Source organism: Panthera onca, chromosome A1 (assembly GCF_046562875.1).
Source record: "Panthera onca isolate mPanOnc1 chromosome A1, mPanOnc1 haplotype 2, whole genome shotgun sequence".
NCBI lineage: Eukaryota > Metazoa > Chordata > Mammalia > Carnivora > Felidae > Panthera > Panthera onca.
In genome coordinates, this window is record NC_138339.1 from 127,789,964 (window position 1) to 127,803,362 (window position 13,399).

A 13,399-nucleotide genomic window follows, 5' to 3' on the forward strand; every position below is an offset into this window, starting at 1 on the left:
AATAGGATGGGGAGCCTGGGGGGCTCAGTCGGTTAAGCGTCCGGCTCTTGGGTTTTAGCTCAGATCATGATCTCACAGTTCATGAGTTTGAGCTCCATATCAGGCTCTGTGCTGACAGTGCAGAGCCTGCTTGGGACTCATTCTCTCTCTCTCTCTCTCAAAATAAATAAATAAACTTAAAAAAAAAAAGATACATGGCATTAAATTCCAAAACACACAAAATCAACAATGAGTACTGTGTATGATGCTAGCTTTTACTCACTTTAGTACTTTAAGTTGTTTATAAAAATTAACCAAGGAATCAATCGACATATTTCATATGAGATTAAAAAAAAAAAAATGTTCAAAGTATCATAAAAAAACTGAGGTGAGTTTAAAACAAGGCCATAAATTCTTCAGGTCATGATCTTGCGGTTCTTTGAGTTCGAGCCCCGAGTTGGGCTCTGTGTTGACAGCTCAGGGCCTGGATCCCGCTTCAGATTCTGTGTCTCCCTCTCTGCCCCTCCCCTATTCACACCCTTGTCTCTCTTGCTTTCAAAAATAAACACTAAAAAAAAAAATAATAAAACAAGTCCATAAATTCTTTAATACTCTTCCCCTTCAAAAGGAGGATGCTCTCCTTGAATGTGGGCTGGACTTAGTAACTTATTTTCAACAGACAGAACACAAGTAGTAGTGCCAGAGTAGAGCTTTACAGATTAATCATAAAAGGCCCTCAGGCTTCCTCTTTGCCGGCTCAGATCACTCACTGTGGGAGAAGCCAGGGGCCATATTGTGAAGACACATAGGCAGAGTAAAGAACTGAGGTACCCTGCCAACATCACAGTGACTCTGCCTTCTGAAAGAAAATGGTCCTCTGTCAGTCAAGCCTTCGAATGACTACAGCCCAGGAAAATAGCATTACTGCAATCGCAATGAGACCCTAAGCCAAAACTACCAGTGTAACTGCTCTTGATTTGCTAACCCAAAGGAAATGTGAGAGAATAAATGTTGTTTTAAACTACTAGGCTGTGGATCAACTTGCTACAGCATAACCAATAAGTACCTAAAACAATGATTTAATTAAGTTTTAAGCCAGTATGGTATCTTAGAAAGAAATGGCCTAGGATTAATGAGAGATCTGGGGTCTGGTCCTGGCTGTGCTTAACAGTCAATGTGGTTGTGGGCCAAATACTTTTTTTGGGCTTCCACTTCCTCAAATGATAAGATAAAAATGAATTCCTGATTTCTGAAATTGACTGAGCTAAGGTTTAATAGAGTAAAACAAAACAAAACAAAAGTTCTAAGATCAAAGATCAAATATCATGGAGGATTTCTTAAACAAGTTAAATAAGCTTCTTAACTTGAGGACTTTACACATACTTTGATATGCTAATCCCACTTAGTGGTACACACTAAGATTTTCCAAAATCACTTTATAATGAAAACATCTTCTTCTAAAGCTCAAGCTCCTGGGGTTTGGGTTCCAAACAATACTATGTGAAATCCTGACCTTGCTGAGTCCCTAGGGTCCTCTTTACTCACTGGGTCACAAATAATAACATAAGCTAGGACCATGGTCTCTGAAATAAGAATGGAATGGGTCTAGGTCCCAGTTTGTTCCCATTATGGTTATAAAATCTCAAAAGATTATGGTTTCTTTCTAAGCCTCAGTCTCCTCAATTATAAAATGGGAATATTCTTGAGTATCTACCTTGTCTGGCTACTGTGCACAAGTAAATGAAACAATCCCTGTAAAGCACTTGACACCGTGCACAGCACTTAGTAATACTCAAAAAATGCTATTACTGTTTTTTTTTAAGTTTATTTATTTATTTTAAGAGAGAGACAGAGACAGAGAGAGCTTGAGAGAGCAGGGGAGGGGCAGAGAGAGACAGAATCCCAAGCAGGTTCCACCCTGTCAGCACAGAGCCCAACACGGGGCTCGAACCTATGAACTGCGAGATCATGACCTAGGCTGAAATCAAGAGTCAGATGCTCAACTGACTGAGCCACCCAGGCGCCCTGTATTATTTTATTTTATTTTTTTAAAGTAACCTCTAAATCCAATGTGGGGACTGAACTCATGACCCCAAGATCAAGAGTCATGTAGTCTCTGCCAAACGAGCCAGCCAAGCACCCTGCTAACTATTACTGTTAATGAGGATAACCTATAATGATTAAATTTTTAAAAATAAAAATATTAGCACTGATGTTGTTAAAGATGTGGGGAGCCAGGCACTCTTATACACCACCACAGCGAATGCCAAACTGGTATTCACTTTGCAGGAGGACAGTCTGAAAATGTTTCAGAACCAAATTAGATACGCCCTTTGGGAGAGCAATTCCATGTACACACTCAACCTCAAAACTTAATCTAAAGAATGTACAAAATTAAATGTACAAGGACAAGCAGTGAAGTACAGTTTATGACAGTAAAGTATATTCCAAATATGAACATATAGAAACCCACATATTCAAAATTAAGAATAATGAGAATGAATTTACTAAAATGAGAAGATTTCAACATAAGACGGTTGTTGTAAAGGTGGTTATAAAGCAGTATGACCTCATTTTTATGAATATACATAATATGGGCAGGGCATATGTGAATAGAGAGAGGGAGAAAAGGAGAAAGAGAAGGAGGGAGGGAGAGAACGGGAGAGAGGAAGAGAAAGAGTAAAGGCTGGGAAGGGCACATATCAGAAAGGTTTCCAACAACTGGCTATCTCAACAAATAAACCTAGGGTGGGGGGGGAGCAACAATGTTTCAATCAGCAAGAAGGGGGCTCAGAAAAATGGCACTTACGTCGACTGCAGCGTCCTCATCATCTGAATCTTGCAAACCGAGAGCTGCTTTTTGCAACTTCTTCCTCTCATTGGCCAAAGCTTGTTCTGTTTCATCAAACTTGAATCCCTTACCAGAGAACCCACTACTCTTTTTAATTATTTTCCCTTCCTTTCAAGGAAAAACAAAACAGTTAATTTCATACTAAAAAAACTTTAATGTTTAGGAATTTAGGAGTAATTAAGTATTTTTCAAGGTAGCACATACCAATGTATCAAAAACATTTCATCTAGCATGAGAACAAAAAAAGAACTCTTCAGTATGATACAAAACATCGAGTTGAAGCAAAAGGGAGGATTTTGTTTTCATTCCTTTTCCCTCTCTAAAGAGAGAAAGTTACCTTATAAAGGTTTACAAGTATAAAATATTCAAGGTTTATAACACAATAATGACCTGCATAAAGATAATGGGAATTGGAAAAAACTCACAGCTTTCTGCTGATCTTTGAAATCACTCCAAAGTTTCTCCAGATCAGAAGGCACCGCAGTTCCTGACAATTCAAGAGCTTTAATTATGTCACCAGCATAGCGAGCTTGATCTTCTGTGATAAAAGTATACGCATAACCCTAATGAATGATGAAAAAAAAGAGAACTATTAGACACTAACAAGATGACTCTTACTCAGATCACAACATAAAAGTAGAATCATCTAATAATAGATCTTCTTAAGACTGACTTCATGGGGCACCAGGGTAGCTCAGTCGGTTAAGAGTCCGACTTCAGCTCAGGTCATGATCTCTCAGTCCATGAGTTCGAGCTCCTGTGGGGCTCTGTGTTAACAGCTCAGAGCCTGCATCCTGCTTCAGATTCTGTGTGTCTCTCTCTGCCCCTCCTCCCCTCACACACACTCTCTCTCTCAAAAATAAATAAACATCTAAAAAAAAATTAGGGGCTCCTGGGTGGTTCAGTCAGTTAAGCGTCCGACTTTAGCTCAGATCATAATTTCATAGTTCGTGAGCTCAAGTCCCAAGTCGGAATCTGTGCTGACAGCTCAGAGCCTGGAGCCTGCTTCAGATTCTGTGTCTCCCTCTCTCTCTGTTCCTCCCCTGCTCATGTTCCGTCACCCTCTCTCTCACAAATTAATAAATATTTTTTTAATTAAAAACAAATAAAAATAAGCATACCAGAAACATTTCTTGATGCATAAACAGAAATCCAATTTTATATAAACGTGTATGTAATTGCATTGTCATACACATTAATTTTAATATAATACATTATTTTTCCCCCTTTCGCTTGCATTCCCTTCCTACACTACCTACTGCACCTCTCTACCCCAACTAATTTTATATACAAAAATGAAGTCAGCTATATTGCCTCCCTGGGGTTTTCTAAAGCCTAAGATTTCACATTTCCCTAGCAGCTTTTTGGTTCAGGCAAGAGAGTTGGGAGTACAATGGCACACCACAATCAGACTGTCTTCATATACACTGTGTCCCTACCAGAAAACTGTTATGAATTGTAAAACATGGTTTAACACTGTATTTCAGGAATATCTAGTCACCACATGACCCATGGCATGCTTTTATGCTGTTCATGTGCTAAGAATCGTATCACATTATTTTAAGGTTTGTACGTGCACATAATTTTACACAAAGTTTCCCATAACCACAGAATAACTCAGGTTGAATCAATAAAAGCCATCACTATGTATTAGCTGTGTAAGCTGGGCAAGTAAGTTAACTTCCATGTACCTTAACTTTTCTTATCTATTAAATGGTATTACTCACCTCAAAGGGAAATTGTGAGGATGAAGTGAGAGGATTTATGTAAAGCAATGAAAATAGTGCCTGGCATTCAATAAGTACTCCATAAATATATTATTATTATTATTATTATTATTATTATTATTGCCTCAGTATGTAGAAATGTCCAGGATTGGAAAATCAAATAGATCATCATCAGTGTTTCTTTTTCTTTTTCTTTTTTTTTAATGTTTATTTATTTTTGAGAGGGAGGAAAGAGCACGAGTGGCAGTGGGGCAGAGACAGAGAGAGAAAGACACAGAATCTGAAAGAGGCTCCAGGCTCTGAGCTGTTAGCACAGAGCCCAACATGAGGCCCAAACTCAGGAACAGTGAGAATGACCTGAGCCAAAGTCAGACACCCAACCGAACGAGCCACCCAGGCGCCCCAATCATCATCAATGTTTCCAACAACAGAATATTCTGCTTGCTGCCTTCAAAAAGAATGAGTTAGACCTATATAGTTACCAGACTATAAGTGAGTTAAAAAACCAAGAAATATGCATAGTGTATGAAGTAGGACAGGGGAATAATGAGAAAAAGGGTAACAATTTCGGTAGGAGTACATTTTATAATCCCACATTTTAAAAATAGCAATGAAAAATCTCAAACTATATACATGCATGTAAAAACGTATACAGAAATTTTTAAGGAAAAAAAAAAAAAACTAAAACGGGACATAAATAACACTATCTGCCTAAAGAGAACTAATTATCAATAGAGCTAATTATCAATAACTTTAATAATACTGTGTATAGAAATGATGAACATCAACTAATCCCCATACTCTGATGATTGAAGATTTTCAAAATGTTCATGTTAACTCCTATTATCTATTCCTTATAACCCTAAACAAACAAAAAAAACCCCTATATTTTATTAATACAATGGAAATCAACTTTAAAAAGTTCTTTTTACTTTATTGCCTGCTCTTCCAGTCCGTCCCGCTCTGTGCACATAATCCTCATAATGGTTGGGGCAACTGTAATTTACTACAAGAATCAGATGTTTCACATCTAAACCTCGGGCAGCAACAGAAGTGGCTACGAGAAGTTTGCAGGTCCCATTCTTGAAGTCATTTATGATGCTATCTCTGTCATATTGATCAATGCCTGCAAGTAAACAAACAAAAAATGTAAAACCACATACTGCATTAAAATTGTTCACTTCATCTGACACAGAAATAAGTTAAATGCAGAGTAAAGAATAAACACAACTTACAATGACCAAACATCTACCAACTACAATACTGAAATAAAACACTAAGGAAATTTAATGGCCAGATCAAAAGCTACTGCTATTAACTCATTGATGAATATTCCAAATATGTTCTTGTTTTGCCTCCTTTCTTGTGAATATGGACTATAACAGCAGAAACCCCATCTCAGATTCATTAACCTATACTTAACCTATTTATGGGGTAAAACAAGAAAAGGCAGGTACATTCAGCCTACAGTAACAGGATTCTTCAGATCTTTCTCCTTCTCCTATAGGTTATTAGAGCCTTGCTACTCAGTTTTGTCCGAGGACCAGAAGCAACATCACATGGGACGTCGTCAGAAATGCAGAATCTCAGAAAAAAAAGAGAAAGAGAGAGAGAAAGAAAAAGAGATAAAAGAAAAGAGAAAAGAAAAGAGGAAAGAAAAGAGAAAAGAAAAGAAAAGGAAAGAAAGGCAGGCCAGATCCTACTCCAAACTACTGATTCAGATTTTGCATTTTAACAAGATACTTAGGTGACTGATTACACATTACTATTAAAGTTTGAAATGCACTGGTTAAAAAGCAGTGAACTGGATCTCTCTTAAATGTGTTTCCCAAAGAGCCTCAGGGTGAGTGATAACGGAGGGTATAAAATGCCAAAATGTTCTATTACAAAATACTCAGACCAAAAATTGATTTAATGATGGAGAACCTCTAGTAATTAGAGAAGGGAATGGGGTAAATTCTCAAACCATGAAAAACTCATTTTGGCAGGAGATATTCTAAGGCTTCATATAAAATCTGAGTTTAAAATACAAAGAATACTTAGTATCTAAATATATATCAATGCTAATTAATACTATTACCTAAAATTTAAACGTACTTTTCAGGGCGCCTGCCTGGGTGGCTCAGTCAGTTAAGTGTCTGACTTCGGCTCAGGTCATGATTTCACGGTTTATAGGTTCAAGCCCCGCAGTGGGCTCTGTGCTGACAGCTAAGAGCCTGGAGCCTGCTTTGGATTCCATGCCTCCCTATCTCTCTCTGCCCCTCCCCTGCTTGCACTCTGTCTCTCCCTCTCTCTCTCAGTAATAGACATTAAAAAAAAAAAAAGTGTACTCTTCAATGACTGAATTAAAGAAATTATTTGGATCTAATGTCAAAATAACTAGAATCCAACACCAAACCCAAAAGTCTCTTAAGAAAAATTAATGAAGTCAATACCAATATAAATTAAATTTAAAATTAAAATGTACTAAAACTTTTACTTTAGACTGAGGTATCCTGACTACCTAACTCAGCTACACATACTTTATTACATGAAGTGAATATAATATGCTAAACACAGTATATGGGATACCTGCCCAGCAGCAATTAACCCTCTTCCTTTTTTTTTTTTCATGTTTATTTATATTTGAAAAACAAAGGGAAAGAGGGAGGGAGGGAGGGATGGTGTGGGAGCAGGGGAGGGGCAGAGAGAGATGACAACAGAATCTGAAGCAGGCTTCAGGCTCTGAGCTGTCAGCACAGAGCCTGATGTGGGGCTTGAACTCACAAACTGTGAGATCATGACCTGAGCTGAAGTCGCATGCTTAACCGACTGAGCCACCCAAGTGCCCCAACCCTCGTCCTTTTTAACAGAACTCCAAATTTGTTCACCTATCCACCCAACATATGATCACATATATCAAACCAGAGATGAGCCTAATTCTCACTTTTAGGTGAATCAATCCCATTCACTTTCTGTGCTTAAGGCCTCCTTTGTAAAAATTAATGAGGATGAGACCCAGAGAGCTATACTTTACACAGGTCATCTCTATCAATACTCAATGTATTAGAAACTGAGAAAATTTTTGAATACTTACGAACTTGTTTAAAAATAACTTAAAAGCAATTACATATTAAAATTTAGGGGCATCTCATGTAACAGAAGATAGTTGGAGTCTCATATCTTCTGCATCCCATCTGGTGCAATATAACATGCCATGACGCCTTCAGAAAACTACACTATACACTCCACACAGAATGAAAGTAAAAAGGCAAATCACGTAGTAAGGTTATTACACATATACTTTTGATTTCATGAACCCCTTAAAGTCTCTGAGAACCTCAAGGGTGCCAGGGCAAAACTTTAGGAATCATTAGTCATTCTGCTTGCTTACAAATGATTTAGGCATAAGCATGTGATGCAATTTTTACCAAAGAGATAAGAGAGGTACAGACAAGGGATTATGGGGGGGGTGGGGGTGGGGGGAATATCCTTATTACTTATATAAAAAACACACAATATCCCTCAATGTAGGAAAAGCTCTTATTGGACCAACCCTCTTGCAGATAGCAACTATAAACTCTGGGCAAAATATTGGGAGAAAAAAAAAAACACAAAAAACCTACCTGAAGGCATAAGAGTATGACTAAAAACAAGCAGAAACTGGAATTTTTGACATTTGGAATAATATACTAGCTGAGGACCAGAAAACAGAAGATGAAACAGAGTAGGCAAGCACAAACATGTGGACCCTAAACTATGCATGCATGGGACAGAATGCAAGCAACCTAGGTATGGCTAAAAGAAATTAACACAGGGGTGCCTGGGTGGCTCAGCTGGTTAAGCATCTGACTTCAGCTCAGGTCATGATGTCCTGGTCCCAGAGTTTGAGCCCGGCATCAGGCTCTGTGCTGACAGCTCAGAGCCTGAAGCCTGCTTCAGATTCTGTGTCTCCCTCTCTCTTTGCTCCTTCCCCCGCTCACACTCTGTTTCTCTCAGTCTCTCAAAAATGAATGTTAAAATTATTTTTACTAAAAAAATTAAAGAAATTAACAGATTTCAGATGTTGCCCATTAAAAGAAGGACTGAGTTTAAAATAAGGGTCCAACAGGGGCGCCTGGGTGGCTCAGTCGGTTAAACGTCCGACTTCAGCTCAGGTCACGATCTTGCAGTCCGTGAGTTCGAGCCCCGCGTCGGGCTCTGGGCTGATGGCTCAGAGCCTGGAGCCTGCTTCCGATTCTGTGTCTCCCTCTCTCTCTCCCCCTCCCCCGTTCATGCTCTGTCTCTCTCTGTCTCAAAAATAAATAAAACGTTAAAAAAAAAAATTTAAAAAAAAATAATAAAAAAATAAAATAAGGGTCCAACCAAGTTAATGCCTTATTAAAACAAAATAAAAGTCTTAAGGAAAATAGGAGAATTCAGACCCTACAATGGATTATTCATAAAGGGCAGTATACAAATCAAAATTATTAGATAAAAATATAGAAATATATAAAACAAAATAAAAAGATAACCAACAGAAACTGACAAGGTGACCAAGATGTTGTGATTAATAGTCAAAGATTTTTATTATTTATTTATTTTTGAGAGAGAGAGAGAGAGAGAGAGAGAGAGCAAGCATACACATGCACCCGTGGGAGAAAGGCAGAGAGGGAGAAAGAGAATCCAAGCATGCTCTGTGCTGTCAGCACAGAGCCCGACATAGGGCCTGATCCTACAAAGTGTGAGATCACAACCTGAGCTGAAACTAACAGTCAGAAGCCCAACCTACTGAGCCACCCAGATGCCCTAATAGTCCAAGATTTTTAAAGCAACTGCTGTAACTGTGATCAAGGAAAAATTTTTAAGTGCTCATAATGAATGGCAGGAAATCTTATGAGAGAAACAAGAAAATATAAGAGAGCCAACTAGAAATTCTAGAACTAAAAAAAAAATATCTGAATTAAAAATTCACTGGATAGACTTAACAGCAAATAAAAGAGGGCAAAAAGAAATCTGTGAACTTGAAGACAGTTAAAGAAATGACCCAGTATTAATTATAGAGGAGAAAAAAAGGTTGAAAAACAAAAGTGAACAAAGGATCAAAGACATGGGAGATGGTACTAAAGGGCTGAACATACACATAATTGCAATCCCAAAGACAGAAGAAAAATAGCTCCGGAAAAAAAAAAAAATTAAGATACAAAGGCCAAGAGTTTCTCAAATTTGTCCCAAATTACATCTGAAAAACATAAATTTACAGATTCTACAAGTTCAGTGAACCATGAGTACAATAAACACAAAGAAAACCATACCGATACACTAACCATATGACCCAGCAATCCCATTCCTGGTTATCTATTCTAGAAAAATTTTCACATACGACCTGTATTCAAACATTTAACAGCAGCTCTATTCATTTTTGTCTAAAACTGGAAACAACCCAAACATCCTTCAACAGATGAAGATACACAAACCGTGGTACATCCATACAATAAATATCTCTGGGCAATAAAAAGAGATGAATTGTGCAACAACTCCAGTGGATCTGAAAATCATTACGCTGAGTGAAAAGAGTCAACTGCATAATGTATGACCTATATTTACAAATATTCTTATAAAAACACATCAGTGGTTGACAGGAGTTATAAACAGGAGGAGAGTTAACTTTTCAGTTACTTTTGTAGGTATAGGACAAGGGAGTTTTGGGGCATGATAGAACTGTTCTGTATCCCAATTATGTTGTTCCCTGTGGGATGGCTGAAGCAGCAGAAAAACAAGGAACAGCCCAGGTGTCAACAGAAATGAACTGAACGAACGGGGGTAGATTTATACAAAGAATATTAACAATAAGGGAAGAACTACTGGTAATGCAACAACGTGGAAGAATCCCAAAAACATGCCAAATGAGGCCAAGGACCACCCACCATACGACAGAAACAAGCCAATGAAGAATGGACAACCCAGCACCTAGAGCTATCAAGCCAGTAAGGGTAGAAGCTGAGAAGGAACAAGGGGGAAGGGAAGAGGCGGCGACCAGAACCTCATAAAACAAAGGCCCTTGCCTATAGTCCACGGGCATTCACTTTCGAAAGTCCCCTCTCTATAAAGAGAGCTTTCCTACTATTAAAAAAACATTTTCTGAAGCTAAAAAAAAAGAAAAAAAAAGGCTGAGTAAAAGATAACTTGACACAAAAATGTTGAGAAAGTACGGTTTCATTTATCTGAAATTCTAAAAATACAACAAATATATGTTGGAAAAAAATGTAAAAAGTGGTTGCCTGTGGGGATGAGAACGGGAATTAACTGGGGGAAAGTTCTGAGGTTGTATATGCATAGAGGTTTGGGTTTCACAGCTTATATATATTTGTCAAAACTCATCAAAGAGCACACTTATGATCTGTACATTTTACTACAGTTTACCTATTGTTTTTTTTTTAAATTTGGGGGGACGGGGCGCCTGGGTGGCTCAGTGGGTTAGACGTCCGACTTCAGCCCAGGTCATGATCTCGCGGTCCGTGAGTTCGAGCCCTGCGTCAGGCTCTGGGCTGATGGCTCAGAGCATGGAGCCTGCTTCTGATTCTGTGTCTCCCTCTCTCTCTGCCCCTCCCCCATTCATGCTGTCTCTTTCTGTCTCAAAAATAAATAAACGTTAAAAAAAATTTTTTTTTAATAAATAAATAAATAAATAAATTTGGGGGGCGCTTGACTGGCTCAGTCAGTAGAGTATACAATTCTTGATCTTGGGGTCTTGAGTTTGAGCCCGACGATAGGGACAGAGTTTACTTAAAAAACATAGTTATTCTAAAAAATAAAATAAAAAATTTTTGAACTAGTGTTAACCATCTGCATATTGAAGTGAAATATGCTGATGCTACAACTTTCTTTAAAACATATCAAAAAACTGAGAAATATGATGAGTAGGTAGAATAGACAGATGGCTAAAGATGTGAAAGAGAAATACAACAAAATGTTAGTTGTAGAATCCAGTACTGGATGTTCAAGGCTCTTCATCATATGATTTTCTCAGATTTTTTCTGTGTTTACAAATTGTGGTTATAAAAATAAGAGGGGAAAAAGGCACCTAGACATATGGGAAATAGTCTTCTTCCTCTGTAATTTGTCTGATACAAAAGTGATGGTTAGGGGCGCCTGGGTGGCTAAGTCGGTTAAGCGGCTGACTTCGGCTCAGGTCATGATCTTGAGGTCAGTGAGTTTAAGGCCCGTGTCGGGCTCTGTGCTGACAGCTCAGAGCCTGGAGCCTGTTTCGGATTCTGTGTCTCCCTCTCTCTGACCCTCCCCCGTTCATGCTCTCTCTCTGCCTCAAAAATAAATAAACGTTAAAAAATAAATTAATTAAAAAAAAAAGTGATGGTTAAAACTGCAGAAGCCTTTTTGGTGCCATAAAAAAAACTACTTTAAAAACTAACTTGGGGTGACTAGGTGGCTCAGTCAGTTAAGCATTGAACCCTTGATTTTGGCTCAGGTCATAATCTCACCGTTGGTGAGAACACACCCAGCATGAGGCTCTGCACAGACAGCATGGAGTCTGTTTGGCATTCTCTCTCTCTGCCCCTCCCCACCTCAAAATAAATAAATAAACTTAAAAAAAAAAAAACCAACTAAGTTAACATGCTCAGGATGGCAGTACAGAAAATACAATATAGTGACAGTGAGCCACTAAATGAAACAATCTGGAGTCACTTCACCATTAGATTTCATTTTTGTAAAATAATAAAAATGTCTCATGATTTAAGGCAGTTGGATGAGTTTTTTGTCACTTGCAGAAAAAAGAAAAATGTAACTGATATTAATAGTACAAGTTGAAGGCCTCAACAAAGCACTCTGCCCTATAAAAAAAAGTATATGTTCTCATATACCATAATTTCTCGTAAGTAGAAACCTGTGTGCTGCTTTTCTAATTTCATTATTTACCCTATTAGATGCATTGGGTTTTTTTTTAACTTATTTATTTTGAGAGGGAGCATGAGCACATGCAAGTGGTGAGAGGGGCACAGGGAGAGAGGGACAGAATTCAAAGCCACTTGTTCACAAGGCTCAATCCCATGAACCCATGAGATCATGACTCCAGCTGAGATCAAGAGCTGGATGCCCAACCAACTGAGCTACCCAGGTACCCAAGATGCACTGTGTTTTTAAGAAATTTTTAAATTATTCATTGTTAATGCAAAAGCTAAAAAATGGATGGCTGACAAACCAGAAACTGCAGCCATGGTTCAATGAAAGTATTTTCATATTTCTTTCATTTATAACCTACTTTAAGGTTACTGCAGGTTATGTGATAGGTCAAAAAGGAGTACTAAGAACATGTTCTCCATTTATTATGTTCATAATAATGCTGACAAACATCTAACAAAAAAGTTAAGCCACAGTAGAATGTTTTAATTGCTGTACTGAGAAAATTGTTTCAGGTCAAGACCAGGAGTGGGCAGAACATATAATCCACTCTCTTACTTCCAGCCTTTGCTCTTCCCCTTCTAGACATGAAGACACGAAGAAAGAACTACAGGTGGCTCTATAGAAGACACAGCATGTGGGGCATCTCCAAGCATCCTTCTCACTATATCATTACACTATGTGTTAGGTATAAAATGCACATTAATTTCATATGCACATTAGGAATTTTATGATTACACCTTTTAATTCTTAAAAAGCCCTAAATAATTTCTACATTTTTATACTTATATAGCAAATTGGCTTTTATTCAGTTACACATTAAAAGAGCTTAACAACAAGACTCATAATCAAAACTTCTCCCTAGTTTCCTTCAGAAATTTACCACACTGGAGGAGCCTGGGTAGCTCAGTTGGTTAAGTGTCCGACTTTGGCTCAGGTCATGATGTCACAGTTCATGGGTTTAAGC

The 13,399-nt window shown here is 38.0% G+C and overlaps 1 protein-coding gene across 1 annotated transcript in view; it reads right to left on the reverse strand.

The window, feature by feature from the left end:
- Positions 1-13,399, reverse strand: part of DDX46 (DEAD-box helicase 46) — a 70,231-nt gene that overhangs the window by 14,771 nt on the left and 42,061 nt on the right. The window contains exons 16-18 of the mRNA XM_060636104.2: positions 5,490-5,683; positions 3,256-3,393; positions 2,789-2,938 (exon numbers count right to left, since the gene is read on the reverse strand). Of these exons, the coding sequence (XP_060492087.1) occupies positions 2,789-2,938; positions 3,256-3,393; positions 5,490-5,683 (482 nt within the window). The remainder of the gene's footprint in view (positions 1-2,788; positions 2,939-3,255; positions 3,394-5,489; positions 5,684-13,399) is intronic.